The sequence below is a fragment of the Anabrus simplex genome, chromosome 10 (assembly GCF_040414725.1).
Source record: "Anabrus simplex isolate iqAnaSimp1 chromosome 10, ASM4041472v1, whole genome shotgun sequence".
In the NCBI taxonomy this organism is placed as follows: domain Eukaryota; kingdom Metazoa; phylum Arthropoda; class Insecta; order Orthoptera; family Tettigoniidae; genus Anabrus; species Anabrus simplex.
In genome coordinates this window covers 129,815,460-129,836,647 of record NC_090274.1, presented here as the reverse complement: position 1 = coordinate 129,836,647, position 21,188 = coordinate 129,815,460, and the positions used below count along the sequence as shown (strand labels likewise).

Sequence of the window (21,188 nt, the reverse complement as noted above, 5' to 3'; positions counted from 1 at the left end):
CAGCGAGGACCAGTACAGAACTTTAATTTGGCGACTAATTAGCGACGTCATGAAGAATGAAGATCAAAAGCGAATTTGTTGCCATCTTACGGTAGATGCTACCAGCTTCAAATGACACTCCACTTTGTGCTCGTCTGCCACCTGTTACGAAACATGAGAACTAACGTTCAAAATAATACACCTAACACGCGTCAAACGAGTATCAGCGCTCATAGGTAGCGCACGGAGAAATTTCTCCTAACGTTTACCTGAATTTTCAAGGTCTCGGAAGGGAACGGCTTGCATCCTTTTTATAAACATTGTTTGAGTTGTAGTCCTTATCAGTGAATCAGAAGTGAATAGTTGGTTGATAAGTTATCTGACGTGCGCTTCTTATAAAAGTGTAAGGATGACATGTAACAGCTAGATAAGGAAATATTCCATTGTTAGTTCAAGTCCATTTTACCTCAAAGCGTTATGACGAATGTAACAGTAGTGATTTGATTTGCGAAGGCTTTTAGAACAAAAGTGTGTGCGTGTGTTCTTGTGTAGGCATGTGAGTTCGTGTGGGTAGAGGAGCCTTCTACCACTTGGGGCGTTGCCCCCTTCACCTCCTCGAAATATCAAGTGTTTTAATGGGCTGTGGAGTATTAAAATGGCGATATTACGTGTAGTAGTTTGGTCTGGATTCCTTGTGGGCATCTGTGTGGGTCAGTACAGCCAGTATGACTCCAGAAGACGCTATGACGGTGATTACATGAGCCCAACTCAGAGGACGTATGTGTACAACAACCGTCGCTACGGGCAACCGCAGCAAGGGGACGCCAACTACAATTTCAATAGAGGAAGGGGTTCAGATCAAGACCCGTACCGGTTCCAGGTGAGTTTCTGTTTTGTCAAAGCACCAGAACCTTTCTTAAGTGGTAAGAGGTCGGTTTCTTTGGCAATTAGTTCCATCGCCCCCCTCTCAAATGTAAGTACCTGTTCTTAGCACGGTTCTTTTTCTTAACAATAAATACCTTGTTACCGAGCAAGTTGGCTGTGCGGTTAGGGTCGCGTAGCTGTGAGCTTGCATTCAGGAGATAGTGGGTTCGAACCCCCCTTTCGGTAGCCCTGAGAATGGCCGTGGTTTCCCATTTTTACACCAGGCAAGGTCCACGGTACTTGCCTTCCCACTTCTAGTCCTTTCCTATCCCATCGTCGCCATAAGACCTATTTGTTTCGGCGCGACGTAAAGCAAAATCATAAAATACTTTGTTTCCCTTGCATACACAGTGTGTGTGTTTGTTTGGGGTGAACCCGGATCCCCAACAGCTTCGCCCGCCATCAGCTGTCATCAGTGGCCTAGGCATCACTGAAGAGGCATACAAGGGAAATTAGGAGTTTCCCATTGCTTTCTTCACTGAGTCAGAAGTTGATATAACATACGAGTGTGCCAAGCCCAGTGATATGCATGGCATTGCTCATTCCCCAGTCACTTTGATATTGGCAAAAGCAAGCATGAGACTGAAACAATGAATGAACTTTTTCTAGCCCATAGCAGAAGACAGTGTACTAGCTCTCGCCATCAAGGGAAATTACCCAGTAGGTGGTTCTTGTGTGATTATCTGCCACTCCCGGTGGTCCTTCGAGGTGGTTTTCCGTGGTTTCCCACTTCTCCTCCAGGCAAATGCCGGGATGGTACCTAACGTAAGACCACGGCCGCTTCCTTCCAATCTTCCCAGCGCCCCACAAGGCCCCTGTTCAGCAGAGCTGGTGAGGTGGGTCCCCTCGCCGAGCAGCCCTTGACGGTAAACGCATTAAGAAGAAGGTCGTTATCACCAGGGGAGGTATTTATGAAGATTGATATTATCACTTATGTTTCTTTTCCTTTTTTATAATATTGATGTCGTTGGAGATGTTTTTATACTCTTGGGGGAGATGTATGGGAAATTGCGGAAAGTGCAATTACTTTGTAACTGGAGTATTAAATCAATATGAGTATTATACTTTCCAGTGCCATAAATTAGTAATTAACATTAAGGACTCCTTGGATCCTGGTAATGATCCGATATGATTTTAAAACTATGAATTGTACAACTGTAAATATTAACACTTTGGCGATAGCATACTAATAATATTGTTATACATTTTAATACTCTTCCCGATATATCTACAGTATTTTTTTACGTTAATACTACAATTTAAATTGATTTACGGAATATTTTAGATACTTAAGATCCACAGGTATATTCATTGATCATATTTTCTTGTTTGCAATTAAACATGCTAATGACAGACACCGTCGTCCCTAACCCACCCTTGATTTACGGCAGTGCCGAAACCGAAGACGTAATACCATAACCAACCCCGGAGGTCCGGGTTCGATTTCCGGCTCTGTCACGAAATGTGAAAAGTAGTACGAGGGCTGGAATGGGGTCCATTCAACCTCGGGAGGTCAAGTGGGTAGAGGGGGTTGCAATTTCCTCCTCACCCATCCTCGAAGTGGTTTTCCGTGGTTTGATAATCGAGAGATATGCAAGGAGCTTCATCCCGTTTCTGGTTATAACTTAAATCCAAGTGAACAATAAAACTTTCTGCAGAAGCAAATACTTTTAAATACGTCGATGTGATATTAGCTATAAAAAATACGGTAGTGGTAATTCGTGATTGTGTTCTTATTTCGGTTTTGGAGCACCATTTGGCGATGTCACGATTATTTTATCCACATATTATTATTCAGAACCCTTAGTTCTGTATCTTAACGTCTCCACGAATACCGTGCTAATAGTATTTCACGACCAGCTGCCGCAAAACAAGGCTGGGTTGCGTTGGATGACGGTGTCTCTTGTTATCGCCGACGTTGATTACTCTTTTTTATAATCCTTTTTTCTTCTACTACGCCCCCCCCCCCACCTACACACACATTGTATGTATGTTATCTTATGTTGATTTAGCCCTGTTTTACGGCCGGATGCCCTTCCTCCCTTTGTGTTTCTGTGGCATGTTGTCTGAATAGGAAGAGGAGAGTGTTGGAACTAACATAAACACCCGGTCCCCGAACCAGGAGAATTAATCAGACGGACGAATGTTATCAACATATTAAGCGTTGCCAAGAAGTGTGCAATACGGGAAACAGATGAAACATTTTTGGGAAAATCCCTGATATACACTTTAAACACAACATTACGTATGAACCTTGTGGCAGCTAGCTATTCTCTCTAGCGTGCTCATAAATACTCTGTGATAAAATGTATGATTTAACACCGTTAACGCCGTACGTAACGGGTTTCCTTTCCTAGCCCAGTCCCCTCAGTCAACCCTTCTGATCCCGACGGCACACTGCTCATTCCAATCAGTGCCTCAGAGTAAGGTTCGAATAGCTGGAATACTGTGATGAACCAGTGCGTTACGTACCAGTAGTATCAGCAAATTTGATCAGAATATACGATTCTATGTTTTAAACTAATCAAATGGTATGGATTCTCAATAAATCAAAACGTGCACGGCAATTATGACTTAATAAAACATCTACTTCAACAATTATACTACAGAGACAACCTTAGATACTGTTAAGCAGCGATGAAAACAAAAGTAATTCAAACCAAACCGCATGGCGCAAGAGCCCGGAAGGGCCATGGCCTACCAAGCGACCGCTGCAGATTACGAGGTGTCGTGTGGTCAGTTCCACGGAACCAGGTACCCGGTTCTCCAGGCATATGGAATAGACTCTTCGCGATTCCAGTCGCAACTCATCAGGTGGGTTTTCAGTGATCGGTTAGAAAAGAACTAGAACCGGGAACACAGTGGTCATGGCCTATTGAAGTAAAAATGGTGTGGAAATGGCAAACCACGTAGTTGGGTTCCAACCTACCATCTCCGGAACAGTTAAGCGCCCCACACCACGCAGCTAGCTCGTTTGGTCCTCAATGAGACGCCAGGATAAAAATGTAGTCTCACAGAACCTTTTTTTTTTTTTTTTTTTTGCTTTACGTCGCATTGACACAGATAGGTCTTACGGCGACGATGGGGTAGGAAAGGCCTAGGAAGTGGAAGGAAGCGGCCGTTGCCTTAATTAAGGTACAGCCCTGACATTTGCCTGGTGTGAAAATGGGAGACCACGGAAAACCATCTTCAAGGCTGCCGACAGTGGGACTCGATCCCACTATCTCCCGATTACTGGATACTGGCCGCACTTAAGTGACTGCAGCTATCGAACCAGGCACGTATCCTATTACCTACGCCGACATTAAAGGTGAAATGATACATGTTATCATCGTAGAGTAGAGAGAACACCTCTCTATAAGAAGGCGAAGCAACTCTGTATGACACCAGCAAGTTCATGTTTCACACGTAGCGCGAATCGAACAGAGGGACTTTTTTTTTTTTAATTTTGCTTCACTTCCCCCCCCCCCCACAGACAGATAGGTGTTACGGCGACGATGGGATAAGAAAGGGTTAGGAGAGAGAAATAAGCGGCCGTGGTCTTAATTAAGCTACACTATTTGCCTGCTGTGAAAATGGGAAACCACGGAAAACCCTCTTCATGGCTGTCGACAGTGGAGTTCGAACCTACTATCTCGCGAACGCAAGTTCACAGCTGCGCGCACCCCTAACCGCACGGCCAACTCGCTCGGGGAACAGGGGAGTCCGCAGCTGGTAGATATCACATTTTCTCGAGAAGTAGGCCACTTGTCCGATTTTCAAAACAATCACGGTGCTGAATTTGTAAGGCTGTGTGTAGGAAACAGTGTACTGTAGTTCTATTTCAAAAGCAAGGGGAACCCAAAAATTCAGGCATTTACTTCTGCTAAAATAGGCAGCCAAATAAGCACTTCACATTTAGGAAGTAGACAGTAAAATAATTAAAATAGGCGTTTATAATGAAAAAAATGGGCTCGAAAATAATGCTTTAATGTAAGTTGCATAACACACATCTGCATCACATTTTGGTACCCCCTGTGGGTGAACGGTATCTGCTATCTGTCGTGCGAGGCGACTAAGAGGGGGACCAGGGTCTCTTAATTTTGGAGTGAAGGTTGGCGACCACGGTTCCCCTACCTGAGTCTTACTTGTGTCAGGTGCCTCGCTCTTACCTTTCCTGTCTGACCACCCTTGATCAACTCTTGTTCTCTTCCGGCCCCGACGGTATTAAATTCGCGATGCCTGGGGAGTCTTTAATTTTTACTCTTCTTCATGGTCCTTTGCCGATATCTTCATTTCTCGAAGTTTCGGATCTCTTCCGTTTTCCTTGTGATTAGTGTTAGTAGAGGAAGGTCACCAAATTGTCCCTCCTCTTAAAATAATACTCACCACCATCACTTAATTTAACGTAGCAAGGACGGGACCTGGCAACCCTCTCGACCAATTTGGCTTGTGAAGTTTTCAGTAGAGATTTGTGTAATGTGAAAATATAGTTTGTGTAATTATTATTTCTTATCTAATAAGTTAAAGTGATTTATTTTATTACTAGCTGATGTACCCGTGCTTCGCTACGGGATTCTCGGAAATACTGGGTTGGTGGTTTTCCTAACTGAATTCAACATAGGTCAGGAGGAATGTAGCGAGTGAAAGCAATGTTATCATATAAAATACTCGATCAAATGAAAAACCGCACACTTTCTCACATTCAACGAACAGTACTACGGTGCCGATCTAACAGTCCAAAGTTCCAGAGCGGGAATAACCAGGTTGCAGACTGCCGTGAACACTCCTCTGTCATTATTCCGTTAAATATGCACACCACTCGTTCCAATCGGTGCCTCAGAGTAGGGATTGAACAGCTCGAATACTATGATGAACCAGTGTGTTTTCAGAAAATGTATGAACCAGAGGAATGGCATGCTAAAGAAGAAAGTTATCTTACTCCCCAGCTACTTCCCGCCAATATACAGGCAGGCTGTTACAGTCGGTACGACCAGGCGAGTTGCCCGTGTGCTTGCATCCGGGAGATAGTGGATTCGAACCCCACTGCCGGCAACCCTGAAGATGGTATTCCGTGGTTTCCCATTTTCACACCAGTCACACCAGGCTGTATCTTAAAGCCAAGGCCGCTTCCTTCACACCACTATTAATTTCCTATCCCAATCGTCGCCATAAGACCTACCTGTGTCGGTGCGACGTCAAGCAAATTAAAAAGACCTCGGTACGCTGCAGTAATCCTATCTATCGGGGATGAGAGGAAACAGAAGACAAGAAGCACATCACAACAAACAATGGTCAATGTAGTGTTATTGTTGTTAAAGTTTATGAGCTTTCTATATTGTAGGCCTTCACATTAGTTTTCTTTCGACTCTGTGATACTAGGGTGTCTTACAAAATTATTTATATCGTAGATTGTAGTTCCTTATTCTCAGACTTTACATACGGATTTTCACTAAATTCTGTTTACCCATTTTCTCGTGACTCGGCGCTGATATGGACTTAGTAACAAAAATCCAAATTCATGAATATCTCTGATTATACGCGGTACGGTAACAATGTACAAGACATAAGTGATCGGAAATTTAATAACTTCTTACATAACTACTACTAAGTTACGACATAACTAAAGTTATGTTAGTTATGTAGTATTTATCGATACGACCTCTAATAACATAAGTAACTTATTTGAGAATTACATTTCAGGCCATCCCCTAAACTACCATTTCACTCAACGTGAATAAAATAATTTGTAGCCTAGATTGCAGTGGTTCGTCACCCGACATTACATACCGTTCATTAAATTCTCTTCAGCCGTTTTCTATTGATGCGTGTACATACATACAGACAGACGGAAATTACAGAAAAGTAAAAAATGCATTTCCTTGTTACTATCGACATGACAGATACAGAAATATCATTCATTTTAAATTCTGAGCAATGCACAGGCAAAACACTTATTTTATATACAGATTACATTTCAGGCCTTCCACTAAACTACCATTTCACTCAGTGCGAATAACATTATTGACAGCCTAGATTATAGCGACCTATTCCCCTACTTTTCATACCAATTTTCGTGTAGATACGACCACTAATAAAATACACATTTGACAATTAAATTTTAGTTCTTCCCCTAAACTACCATTTTCTCAGCGTGGATAGCCTATATTGTAGCGAATTATTGCCCATCTTTGTCTAGCGATTTTCATTAAGACAAGACCACTAATAACATAAATATTTGAGAATTAAATTTCAGGCATTCCCCTAAACTACCATTTCACTCAGCGTGATTAAAATAATTTATAGCCTGGATTGTAGCGGTTCATCACCCGACTTTACACTCCGATTTTCATTAAATTCTCTTCAGCCGTTTTCTCGTGATGCGTGTACATACATACAGACAGACAGACAGACAGAAATTACGGAAAAGTAAAAAATGCATTTTCTTGTTACTGTGGACATGGCCGATACAGAAATACCATTCTTTTCAAATTCTGAACAATGTAAGACAACACTCTTATTTTATATATATAGATTAACTAGCTGATGTACCTGTGCTTCTCTACGGAATTCTACATTGTATACAGAATTCTAGCTTAGGTAGAGTACACGTTGTATTAAATTGCATAGCTCTTAACGTTACCGACCGGGCAAGTTGGCCGTGCGCGTAGAGGCGCGCGGCTGTGAGCTTGCATCCGGGAGATAGTAGGTTCGAATCCCACTATCGGCAGCCCTGAAAATGGTTTTCCGTGGTTTCCCATTTTTACACCAGGCAAATGCTGGGGCTGTACCACGGCCGCTTCCTTCCAACTCCTAGACCTTTCCTATCCCATCGTCGCCATAAGACCTATCTGTATCGGTGCGACGTAAAGCCCCTACCAAAAAAAAAAAAAAAGCTTAACGTTACCCTAGAAATGCGACGGGGAAGTCACCAGACGTATCTACTCATATGAAGACTGGGTTAGGAAATTTTCATTGTAACGGTAGGCCCGCTTGCCTACTATCAATCACAATCAAGCTGGGGAGTTTGCATTATAATTTGTAGGCACTCAATCTCCACCCGCCTTTTTACATCCTCAAAAAGACTTTCTTAGTAGTTTTCCGAACCGAAATGGACATAGGTCATTACAATGACGTCAGCAGGAATGGCACGATTAAAAGCAATACTATCATATGAAATACTCGATCAAATGAAAAACCACACAATCTCTCACTTTTAACGAATAGTACTACGCTGCTGATCTAACAGTCCAAAGTTCCAGAGCTGGAATTACCAAGCCGCAGACAGCTCTTCGTCTTTTTCCGGCAGCCGGGGGGTCGAATAGTGGAGAGTCCCAGGCCAAAAACTATGCTCTTTTGCTAATGTTTCCTAGGAGTACCCGATGAATCGGAAAATCACAATTCACTACACTGGCGGCGTAAAGAACTATCTGAATTGGAGGCAAATTCTTCCTCCAAGCAAGAGGAGAAACCTCCTCTTCACTGCTAATTTGGAATAAAATGAACATAGAATTTAATAAAAGTGAAGAGGAAGACGCTTTTCTTAAGAAACAGCTCTTTTCGGAGTTGAATTTTAAGTTATTTAGCAAATGGTTGTGTAATAATTTGGAATAGGCCTAAATTGTAATTCTAGACCAGGTCGTACTACTTCTACTACGGTACTAAGTTACTACTACTAAATGAGCCATTAACATAACTGTGCACACTGCTCATTCAAAACAGCGCGCCAGAGTAAGGATCGAATAGCTGGAATACTGTGATGAACCAGTGTGTTACGTACCAGTAGTATCAGCAAATGTATGAAACAGAAGAATGGCATGGTAAAGTTTTCTAACTCCCCACCTATTTCCTGCCAATATTTAGTCAGGTTGTTGTACTTGGTCGCAGCAGTAGTCCCATCTACCGGAGTTCAGTGGCAGCATAAGAGATAAAGAACATCACAACAAACAAGGGTCAATAGTTGATCAATTTTAAGAGCTTTCGATATTGTAGGCCTTCACATTCAGTTTTCTTCCGACTCTGAAATACCACTCTTATCAAAGCCGATACGGTAAAACTGAATAAAACAAAATGGTCGGAAATTGTATTCTCTGTAACCTTTGTTATGTAGTGCTTTTCGATAGGACCAATAACATAGGTACTTAAAAATTAATATTTGATACCTTCCCCTAAACTACAATTTCATCCAGGGTGAATAAAATTGTTTATAACAGACTGTACTGTAGTTTCTTATTCCCCGACTCCATATACCGATTTTCATTACATTCTGTTCACCCATTTTCATGTGACTCGGCGTTGATATGGACTTAGCAACAACAATACAAATTCACGAATATCTCTGTTATCATAGCCGGTAGAGTAAAAATGTATATGACATAAATGATCGGAAATTCAATTTTATATAACTTTAGTTATGTAATATTTATCGATAGCGCCACTAATAATATAAATATTTGAGAATTAAATTTCAGGCATTCCCCTAAACTACCATTTCACTCAGCGTGAACAAAATAATTTATAGCCTAGATTGTAGTGGTTCATCCCCCGACTTTACATACCGATTTTCATTAAATTCCCTTCAGCCGTTTTCTCGTGATGCGTGTACATACATACAGACAGACAGACAGACATAAATTACGGAAAAGTAAAAAGTGTATTTCCTTGTTATTGTGGACATGACCGATACAGAAATACCATTCTTTTCAAATTCTGAACAACGTACAGACAAAACTCTTATAGATGCAGTACATTGGAATTATATGTTTTTATTTCCATTGATTAATTTTAATACATAGCCTAATTAACAGCAGAAAATATCCACAAAAACTTTTTTAAAAGGCATTAGACTACGGAAACAAAAATAGGCACAACTCGTCGTACGGAAGCATGTTCGTGTGACACTTCCACCCGGATTTAAAAAAAAAAAAAGCTTTTGCCTAACTTCCTAAACTAACCCCATGACACAACAGCCCTGAAGGGCATTGTTCTACCAAGCGACCGCTGCTCAGCCCGAAGGCCTGCATATTAGAGGTGTCATGTGGTCCTCTCGGCCGTTATTCTTGGTTTTGTAGACCGGGGTGCCATTACACCGTCAGATAGCTCCTCAATTGTAAGCACGTAGGCTAAGTGGACCTCGAACCAGCCCTCAGATCCAGGTGAAAATACCTGTCCTGGCCGGGAATAGAATCCGGGACATCCGGGTAAGAGGCAGGCACACCACGAGGCCGGCTTGGCCTAACTTCCAGGCTCTAGCTATTACCATTATTTCAGAATATACTGACGCCATGAAAAAGTCCGATTATGGGCCCCTTAGTACCATTTCTGAGAGGGAAATCAGAATGAAGTATCTTTAACCGTTCACGAGTTATTCTCTAGACATCAGTACACAGTCTCCTTGATTTGTGCGTGGTTTTTCAGTGCTTCGGTTGGGAAATATATTCTAAAGGTAGATCCTTCACATTGTCAGCAATATAGAATTAAACATCGACTTATTTCGCATGGCGGCTCCTTTCCGAAATTAAATTCATTCTGATATTTTAATTTCTTTGTATTATTACGTAGACCTGCTTTGTGTAGCCGCAAAACTCGTCAGAAACCTGAAGAAGATCGAACATCGCACAATGTGGTGCGTTGTTATTTGTATTTCGGTCTTCCGAATAATGTTGTACATATGGCACAATATCCCTACAATTTAAATAAATAAGGAAATAATAAAATGGAAGGTTCTACCGGTCCTGTAAAAGGTCAGTACGGACACACTTTTGTTGGTTCATATACCGACACCTGGTGTATAGTACGGCTCATATTACACAATTTTCAAAGTCGATTTACGTGGTTTATTAAAAGTGAAAAATAGGAACTCAGGCTGATCGATACTGAAATTACAAAATGTATTGGACATCTAAACTTCCAGATTAAATTGCCATTGTAAGTAAGTGAAAATATACTTCAGATTGACCGAATTACAATAAAGCATCAAACCAAATTGTCCGCCTCTGTGGTGTCGTGGTTAGTGTGATTAGCTGCCATCCCTGGAGGCCCGGGTTCGATTGACGGCTCTGCTACGAAATTTGAAAAAGTGGTACGATGGCTGGAACAGGGTTCACTCAGCGTTGGAAGGTCATCGGAGTAGAGGGGGGTTTGATTCCCCACTTAGCCATCCTCGAGGTGGTTTTCCGTGGTTTCCCACTTCTCCTCCAGGCAAATGCCGGGATGGTACATAACGTAAGGCCACGGCCGCTTCCTTCCCTGTTCCTTGTCCATCCCTTTCAATCCTCCCCTTGTTCAGCAGGTACTGGTCCTTCTTCGCAGTTGTATCCTCCGACCGAAAGTCTCACGCTCCAGGACACTGCCCTTGAGGCGGTGGAGGTCGCATCTCTTGCTGAGCCTGAGGGAGAAAACAACACTGGACGATAAACATATTAAGAAAGGGAGAAACAAACCGAATAAAGTCTACTTGTAATATCAAAAAGTATGTTTAAATGTTGAATTGTAAGTCTGTCATTTAAAGAACACCTGAAAGGTAAAAATGCATGTGGTATTTTAAAGAAGTGGTAACTATAATTTGGAATCGTCTCTGTGTGATGTTTACGAAAGCCTAAAAGCCTCACAGCAGGTTACACGTACGCCCAGATTTAGTTGACTGTGTGTTCGTGTTCCACACTGTTTCATTCGGTAGGCCTGGATATATATTTAAACTTACAAATTTGTCTGTACACGATTATGTATTCAAGTCTGTTACATGACGGGACAAGGGCTCAACAGACTATCCCGTAACCATCTTCAAGCTATTCATGAAATTATCGACAGGATGAGTTCTATCTAAAAGCTGTACATAACAAAAGATGTAGAAATTCCAGTTTCCAATATTTTACGTCCCGTGCGAGCTGTGTTAACGGAACTTCTGCCCTAGATTTTATTGCTCAGATCGCCGTCATTGGCGGGTAGTCCAAATAGTATTACCGTAAGAAAGCAGACACCGCTCCTCCGTCACGTTCTACTAGCATTTTCAAATAATGGATCTGTTTTTGGAATGAACGTCATCAGTTTAGCTAGGCCGAAAGCCATTGTTCAGTCACACTCGAGTAGCACCACGCTGGATGATGTGGTGAATTACAACTGTTTTGGTTTAGTTCCAATATTTGTCGCTAAACGTCGTTGCGACAAGTGAAGTGCCCCCATATTTCAGTGTTTCTTGGAAGAGTTGGGGGCGACCATTGGGTGATTTGAGATGTGGTTGTGGCAAGGTAATGTTTACATGACGTGCTGGGCGAAGTCTGAGGGGGTGAGACTACTAGCGCTCAATCACTGATCTCTATACATGGATCGCTGATGGCAGGTCTCCGCTGCAGGAGAAAGTACGCCAAGTTGAACGCGCGGTTCGCCATGTTGGCGTACCCAACCTCGAGCTCTCCTTATGGGGAAGCAATGATAATATAGTCAATTTTAAGTCGCAATTAATGGTGCATTGGAATAATTAAAAATATAGAGACATGTTCACTCAAAGCATAAGGACATTGGGATCACTGACACGTCATTCCGAGGTCAGTAAATCTCCGGGATAGCAATAAACATGAGTGTATAATAACGGCCGGCAAATATTAACTTAGCTGCTGAATACATGCAATTAGCGATCGGTAACACAATACGAGTGAAAACCAGTTTCTGGAAACATTGCTGTAAATTGTATACATGCATGCCACGAAATTATGCATTCTTAAAATGATGTACCTATAAACGTAGCTCAATATACAGGCCTAGATTCGACATATCGTAATCGGTGCTTGATAATGAATTTCTGTTTCCTGTTTCCAAGAAATAACGCGCATATTATCAAATTAAAATATCATTGAAGCAAATGTACACATTTATAAAACCAGAAAATATTCAAAACTAGTCAATATATCACATTGCCTGCAGCTTAATGTACTATTACAAACCTCTTTAATTAAATTCAGCTAGCAAAGCGATATTGATAGTCATCATCAGAAATATGTAACACCAGTTAAAAGAGTCCCAAATACCACTAATAGTATAATGAAATAGCCCCAAACACCCACCACACTTTCCCTTCTCCCACCACTCCAGTGTCTGAAACCCATAATTATTACTGATGTAAATAAGGTCTAGAATTCCTCCAGACTTCATTTTCTAAGATTGTTATAAGGTCACATCACTTATTTCATCGAAACCGTCAGTTTAATTATGAGAAGAAAAAAAAAAAGCAAATCTTTACTTGCAGTTAATGTTAAGTAAAATTGAAAACAGTTGGCTGTACATCACTTCTAAGGTGTACAGTTTGTCCATTTCTATCAAAACAGTCTTCCTCTAAGTGATCCGAGCAGAGAACAGCTGTTTTAGAAGGCTCCCAATTCTCCCGCCTGATACTCCTAATCGATGATCTTAGATGTTCGGGTCTCGAGAAAGGAAACCTACAAAAATTAATTGCCATTTTGCTCCCGGAATATGCGAAATAAGATACAATAAACCTAAAACTCAAAACACTACCCTAGGAAGATTCTTATGTACAGTATAAAACTCCCCGAGCCGGGCTGAGTGGCTCAGACGGTTAAGGCGCTGGCCTTCTAACCCCAACTTGGCAGGTTCGATCCTGGCTCAGTCCGGTGGTATTTGAAGGTGCTCAAATACGACAGCCCCGTGTCGGTAGATTTACTGGCACGTAAAAGAACTCCTGCGGACTAAATTCCGGCACCTCGGCGTCTCCGAAGACCTTAAAAAAATAGTTAGTGGGACGTAAAGCAAATAACATTATTATTAAAACTCCCCGATGAAATGATTTCTCCTTCTGCTGATCGGTTCTGTTTGTAAATCCATAAGCTGAATACTGCGGTATGTTAATACCTCGTAGAATGTTTCTTCATTCATATTTCAGGTAAACACATACATATTTAAATTTAATCTTGTAATTCACAAGCATACTACAAGGCAACGAACCTAAATTCGTAAAATACACTACTATTTACTTTGCAATAACACAGCACAGAACACTCGTGAAACTACAATCAAGAGGCCTGGCGTCACTGAACTAAGCATAAACAAAGCAAGCGCGCTCCTCGTGGTCTATTGCACCGTGCGCTCGCTGCCATCTTACTACGCCAGTCATCTTCTATTCGGCTTACTGCTACCCAAGCTACCAGCCATCCAGGTATAGAGATCAGTGCGCTCAATGGAAGGACTCTGACATCCGTACGCGCTCGGTCACGGGGGCTGTTAGTTTTGGGAGGGTGAAGCGGAGAGCTTGGGGACTCTATCCACCGAGAAGCCCTGATTGATCTGGTTTAGGTCGTGGGTTCAAAGTTACTTGGTTGAGATTGTAGGGGGAGGAGGGGGGTTGAGTTGATAGCATTTTGGTTTGGGGAGGTTGCCTTGAATATTTGGTTGAGTTTAAGGAAGAGGTATGGTCACCAGGCCAGGGCAAGGGCGAAGTGAGTGGATCCGTTCGTCTCCAGACACCTGGGCATGGGAAGAAGCGAACCGGCCACCGCGTTTAACATCACTAAAGCAACAAGCGTCGACTACCCCGTATTCCCGAAGCCGAAACCCAGCACTGACTTCTTGTTGATTATTGTGGGGGGAAAATCCGAGACCAAATGTCGCTAGTGCGACTAACTATGGAATGACACCCCGAGTCCCCAGTTCACGAGAGTAATGGTTGTGTAAGATGGGGGCAGGCCCATTGACAATATTCTCGCTCCCCTAAATCCCCACCCCCTTAATTTAGACCAGAACTGCGAACTTGCAGGTTATTTTATAACCAAGACTTACGTGATTATCAGCCCCTGGCGGCGGAGTTTACACCAACAATTGGTGCAGAATGTTTATCAGTACAAATGTGATGTATTTGGTGTATAAGTGACAGTGGATTTAACAACAATGCACCATAATTACTCTACATATTTTTCACATTAATTTACACCAACAAGGTTGGTGCAAGAGAAATGACATTTTACACCAGTTCGTTAATCAGACAATTTCTGCACCAAGTTAACGCAAAAATACACCAAAGTTTTTCTTTCAAACTTTTTCATTGTCAACGCCACTGTTGAACTGCTCCAGAGTTACACCAAGGATTTGGCTGCATTTGTGGAATCACCTTGGTGTCATTTTGTGCAATTTTCTTCGTACGTAACCCGCAAATGTGATTCAAAATTGGTGTAATCTTGGTCTAAAGTTGGCGTATTTTTTGTGTATCTTTCTAGGTAAGCATTGTGTTACATTTGAGGAGTAACCTTTTTGCCACTTTGTTGCAAAATTAGTGCATCTTCCTTCGCATTTACCCCCAAAAATATAATACAAAATTGGTATAAAATGGTAAGAACAACGTCATACTTCTCTGCTGCGCACTTACACATGCTCTACCTTGATTTCTTTTTCGTTATTCACTTTTTAAACACCAGAACTTTGTATTCTTATTGGCATTTAAATTTATTTGAACTTCACTTTTTTTTTTTTTCGTTCCGGGCCCCTGGTCATTTGTCCCGTCTGGACCCCTTGTCGCCGGCCCTGGGTGGGGGAGGGATGCGTCTGGAACACTGGAATGGTCAAACGCACATGCGGACCGGGTTCAGTGTGTTAGGTTAGTGACAAAACCATTGGGCTGGATAGCTTAGACATAGCGTCATGAGTGTCATGTGGGACTCCTCGAGTTCAAGCCCGCCCCGTCAGCTACCGCTAGAGTGGACAAGCTCCACTCGTCTTACGAATCATGCCAGAGGAAACGCATTACTACGTAACTGATAAGTATACACACTGTCTTTTAAAAACAATGAGAGATTACAATTAAAATACCACGGCAGGGTACAATGTAAAAAAAATCATACAGGAAATAAGAGCTACGGCCTTCATCACATGGTGCGGAAAGGAGAGGTTACTGGAGTGACACAGATACGTAGCACACAACTCCCAGCATATTAAAACCAACCCCCGTGAACTATTATCTACTTATCTCTATAATTAAATGCCTGTGTATTTCTAATCAGCTACTTCAGGGAAATTAATCCTCGATTTTGCTAAGTTGAGACAAGATCAAGCTCGAATTAAATTTCGATCAGCGTTTTTTAAGCGCCTTTTGAGCGATCGGCGACAGAAAGTACACTAAAATGTCCCAAATTTTGATAAACATTAGACTGACCTTTTAATTCCCCATTCGCTGCTCCACTCCCGTCTTCATTCTTCTTTCTCTTTTCCTGATGGTTTCTAGGTTATTTTTCCTGTTGGGAGTTTCACGGGACTTAATCTCACTTGAATGGTATTTCGACAAATTAAGGAAAATCTGAGGCATTGAACGTAATTTCCATCTCACGCGAAAGATATCAACTTTTTCACCATTCACTACAAATTATGATTTTACTATCAAATCATCAGCGAAATGAACGTGACAAATTCTGCTATTACGCGTTAACTCAGTATCCTTCTGTGGAATAGCTCTTGCCCAGTTTTCAAATTGATTTCTCTCCTTCGGTGGCGAAAAGAATCGCATATCATCAACTACTCTACCTTAGCCTCACTTGCAGTACGGCATGCTGCACTATTAAATTAATCAAGCCGCATAAGATACATGCTTGAAGTACACAACACACAATGAACTGAGTTTAGGAACTGAAAGCAAAGAAAATTCAACTTATTCACTGAAATATCTCGCACTTTTCTATACCTGGCTTGCAGCACGTGTTGCAGTGAGTCCTCACAGTTGTTTTCATTCCTCCCCTGAAGGAGAAGGTGTGGCCCATACTAGGAACTGTCCCAGCATTCGCCCTAGTGCAAGAGAATGAAAAACCACGGAAATCCCTTCTCAGAACAGCCGTCTCCCGAATGCACCCCTCCTCTGCTCGGCTGGTCGGTCGGAGTGCAGAGCCATCGGACCAGCCAAAGACCACTTTGCAACCGTTGACGAAATGTACCCCTGCTCCCCTTGCTCGTAGCACATGCACTATTGTCGCGGTCAGAGAAATTACGCTGTTGCCAAGGTTATGCAGCAACTGGGGAAGAAATGTCCAACTGAACACATAATTTCGGAGCGTGAGGAAGATTGTTCTCTCTCAAGCTCTTGATGTTACTTCATATAATGTTTGAAAACAAATTATACTACAAGCTTCAGAAAAGACTGCTGATTTCAGTGGTATAGCTATTTTTCATATAAACCGCTTTAACTAAATTATTAAAAATATAATCTTGAACGAGTACATTTAAATCCGTAGAAACATGTATTGATAATTTCAGTGAGCGGCCAAGTTTTTATTTCTTCAGCCAAAAAAAATTATCTGCGGGAAAAATGTAAAGAATTGCCCGACTTATATTTCTTATCTGAAACATATTTCCGTGAGTCTTGTAGTTTTCCTGGAAAATGGCTCGGAAAGCGATGATGTAAACGTCGCTTAGTTGAGGCAGTTCGGGGCGCGCGCGCCAGCACAGGTTGCAGGACGCCGTAAATGCTTTCGGATTACATATTAATCTGTATCAGTTTTATTACATTATAACTTCAAATATTAGAATACTGTATATTGGACTGAGTAATATAGAAAAATAACTACTTTAAAGAATGGGTTTACATTACTTTGCAATGAATTAAGAATCGGCAGTCTACAGTCTACGTCATCACTCATCTCACTGTCTGTCGTGTGGTCATTTACGTTGAAGAAGAATGGCTCCATTCTTTCGTCCCTTACTATTCCTTGGCCCAATCGTCTGCTTGAAGATTTTCCGGGCTATTGAAGCATTTTTTTCTAGTCCGCAGCAGTCACACGGTCTATGGCTTCTGACGTGGGTTTTTCTGCGACCCTTAGTTTGAATGTCTTGTTCCTCTCTGCCACTTCTCTCTTGACTTGAGCACAAATCAATTCAATTGGGTTTTATTGGCAGTGGTAGGGTGGCAACCTTACTATAGTCCTGACGCTCAACGTATACCCAAGCGGTATCTTCTGATCTCAAAACTTGGCCCACCCTGGTAATAATGAGGGTTGACAGTCGGCTCCTTTCCTCTGGACACAAGAGGCGCGTGTCGTTTAAAAGGCAAGTGAGCTCTGTCAAAAGCAAGGTTGTCATATTTTGCGTCGATTATTTAAACATGTTAACATTTAATTTATTCTAAAGTCAAAATATAAATATAAAAACTTGATAATGAACCACAGCACAAACCAATATCGCAGAATAATTTGTTTCGTGATTAACCCATGCGGTGGTCGCAGATGTTGAAAGAAAGAAAGAAAGAAAGAAAGAAAGAAAGAAAGAAAGAAAGAAAGAAAGAAACAGGAGGAAGGCATTGGCAAATAAACTCGACAAAGACTAAACGTAAATTGATACCAAAGTAGGCCCATTAAAATATTAATTTTATGCTGCTAATATCAGTGTCTCGCTTTCAGTAAAGAAATGAAAAGTGCAACAATTTTTTACAATTTGTCTTATGTCGCACCGACACAGATAGGTGTTATGGCGACTATGGGCTAGGAAAGGTCTACGAGTGGGAAGGAAGTGCCCGTGGCCTTAATTAAGGCACTTCCCCAGCATTTGCCTGGCGTGAAAATGGGAAACCACGGTGAACCATCTTCAGAGCTCCCGACAGTGTAGCTTGAACCCATTATCTCCCCGATGGAAGCTCACAGCTATGCGCCCCTAACCGCACGGCCAACTCGCCTGGCATAGGAAAAGTAAAATCACGAACTAGGGACTGGGATAATAATAATAATAATAATAATAATAATAATAATAATAATAATAATAATAATAATTGTCCGCCTCTGTGGTGTAGTTGTTTAGTGTGATTAGCTGCCACCCCCGGAGGCCCGGGTTCGATTCGCGGCTCTGCCACGAAATTTGAAAAGTGGTACAAGGGCTGAAACGGGGTCCACTCAGCCTCGGGAGGTCAACTGAGTAGAGGTGGGTTCGATTCCCATTTCAGCCATCCTCGAAGTGGTTTTCCGTGTTATCCCTCTTCTCCTCCAGGCAAATGCCGGGATGGTACCTAACTTAAGGCCACGGCCACTTCCTTCCCTCTTCCTTGCCTATTCCTTCCAATCTTCCCATCCCCCACCAAGGCCCCTGTTCAGCATAGCAGGTGAGACCGCCTGGGCGAGGTACTGGTCATTCTCCCCGGTAGTATCCCCCGACCAAATGTCTCACGCTCCAGGACACTTTCCCTTGAGGCGGTAGAGGTAGGATCCCTCTGAGTCAGAGGGAAAACCAACCTTGGAGGGTAAGCAGATTATTATTATTATTAATAATAATAATAATAATAATAATAATAATAATAAATATCGGAGTATGTAGTTCGGACAAAAAAATAGCCAGCAAACTTAGCTACTTTTAAAACAAATGCAGTATTTACCTTACCTCTATTCGTCGTCCTCGTCATTGTCTGCTAGGCGAATTACAAATCTATCTTGGTTGCTATCCGTGTCATGTTTCATGTACTATCTGCGCACTTTTTAGTGATAGATTTACACCTTAATGCTGAATCGGTCGACTTTGGTTATCTTCGAGATTCGTATTGGCAACCTATGAAACACAAACTAAGAATCGCTTATCATCGCTGTGCGACATCTGGCGTACACTTGACGTACTCGTACTGTTGTTGTTTACACAGCAAAGCCAAACCAGGACGAATAGAAATGAATAGTGTAACGACTCCCTCTGAATCACATGTTAACAGACACGGTGTACATGTTCTCCGCCACCTGCAGCGCTGCTGTCGATAAAAGGGCCAAGTACGCGCGCTTTTCGTCGGCTTACTGTGGAAGTGTGCAAACAGTTTGTGGTCTTTTTCAGTAGTTTTATACGTCCTCCAGTGTATAAGTGCAAAATAGCTGGCATTAACTTTTCATGAACTGAAAAGTGAAAAAGATTATGCATTTGAGAAGTAGGACGTATACTTTGACATATGCTTCAATTTACTACTGCATGTGAATATGCCAACTTGCAATGTCCCGGATTGTAATTCGGGTTACAATAAACATTCGAATTATAAGCGTCATTTTTGTTTCACTCCCAAAAGATCCCACTCTGTTCTCAAAGTGGTCGAAGGCTATCCCACGTCAACATCTGCTCTTAAAGTGATAGTACCCTTAACATAATTTTTCAGTCAGATTAGAGCTATGGCAAAAGCTGTTGTCAAAGAGAATGCCAAAATCACAAATACAGCTCAGGAAAAAAATTGCAACACGCTTACCTTTGATCAGTCCGACTCGTTGGCTGAACGGTCAGCGTACTGGCCTTCGGTTCAGAGGGTCCTGGGTTCGATTCCCGGCCGGGTCGGGGATTTTAACCTTAATTGGTTAATTCCAACGGCACGGGGGCTGGGTGTATGTGTTGTCTTCATCATCATTTCATCCTCATCACGACGCGCAGGTCGCCTACGGGAGTCAACTCGAAAGACCTGCACCTGGCGAGCCGAACATGTCTTCGGACACTCCCGGCACTAAAAGCCATACACCATTTCATTTTTTTTTCACCTTTGATCAGCCACAATTATCTTTTTTCATTTTTTGCTAGTTGCTTTACGTCACACCGACACAGGTAGGTCTTATAGGAACGATAGGATAGGAAAGGCCTAGGAGTTGGAAGGAAGCGGCCGTGGCCTTAATTAAGGTACAGTCCCAGAATTTGCCTGGTGGGAAAATGGGAAACCATGGAAAACCATCTTCAGGGCTGCCAAAAGCGGGATTCGAACCCACTATCTCCCGGATGCAAGCTCACAGCCGCGTGCCCCTAACCGCACGGCCAACTAGCTCGGTCCACCATTATCAAGTTGGGAAGATGAACAAATAGCTCCTTTCACCAGTTCAAAAATTAATGTCATTCATCAGTTCTGTGGGTATATTGTTAAACATGCAAGCGAAGTGATAGGCTGTACAGCATGTATTGGTTCTATGCAAAACAATACAGAGGAGGACCTAACAAGTCTAGAAGAATATTTTAACGCATCCAACTATCTTATTTATCCATCGAGTTTTAATGTGTTTATATTACGCAGCATGTACACTAACAGTCGAACATGTGTTTTTTAAAGGTTATAGCGGATAATTGCAACTGAACTTGCTTTTGTGGTGAATTAATGAAATAGCTCTGACATATTCGTTAAGACACTGACGAGCCAATTTCAGAAGTAATGTCATTAAATCATTACTAAATGTAAAATATTTCCTATGAATTTGTCACATATTACTTTCAAAACAAGGAACACTATATCTTAATTTGCACGAAACACAGATCGCACATAAACACAGTCAACGGTGAGTAAAGAGAATGCACATTCCTGAAACATAGCAATAATAAACACACGGTTTTGAATAATT

At 41.9% G+C, this 21,188-nt stretch overlaps 1 protein-coding gene across 1 annotated transcript in view; it reads left to right on the top strand.

Annotated features, from left to right (window-relative positions):
- Positions 1-210: 210 nt before the first annotated feature.
- Positions 211-21,188, top strand: part of Gli (carboxyl ester lipase-like protein Gli) — a 191,464-nt gene continuing 170,486 nt past the window's right edge. Inside the window, exon 1 of the mRNA XM_067154886.2 lies at positions 211-859. Coding sequence (XP_067010987.2) covers positions 635-859 — 225 coding nt within the window. The 5' untranslated portion in view covers positions 211-634. The remainder of the gene's footprint in view (positions 860-21,188) is intronic.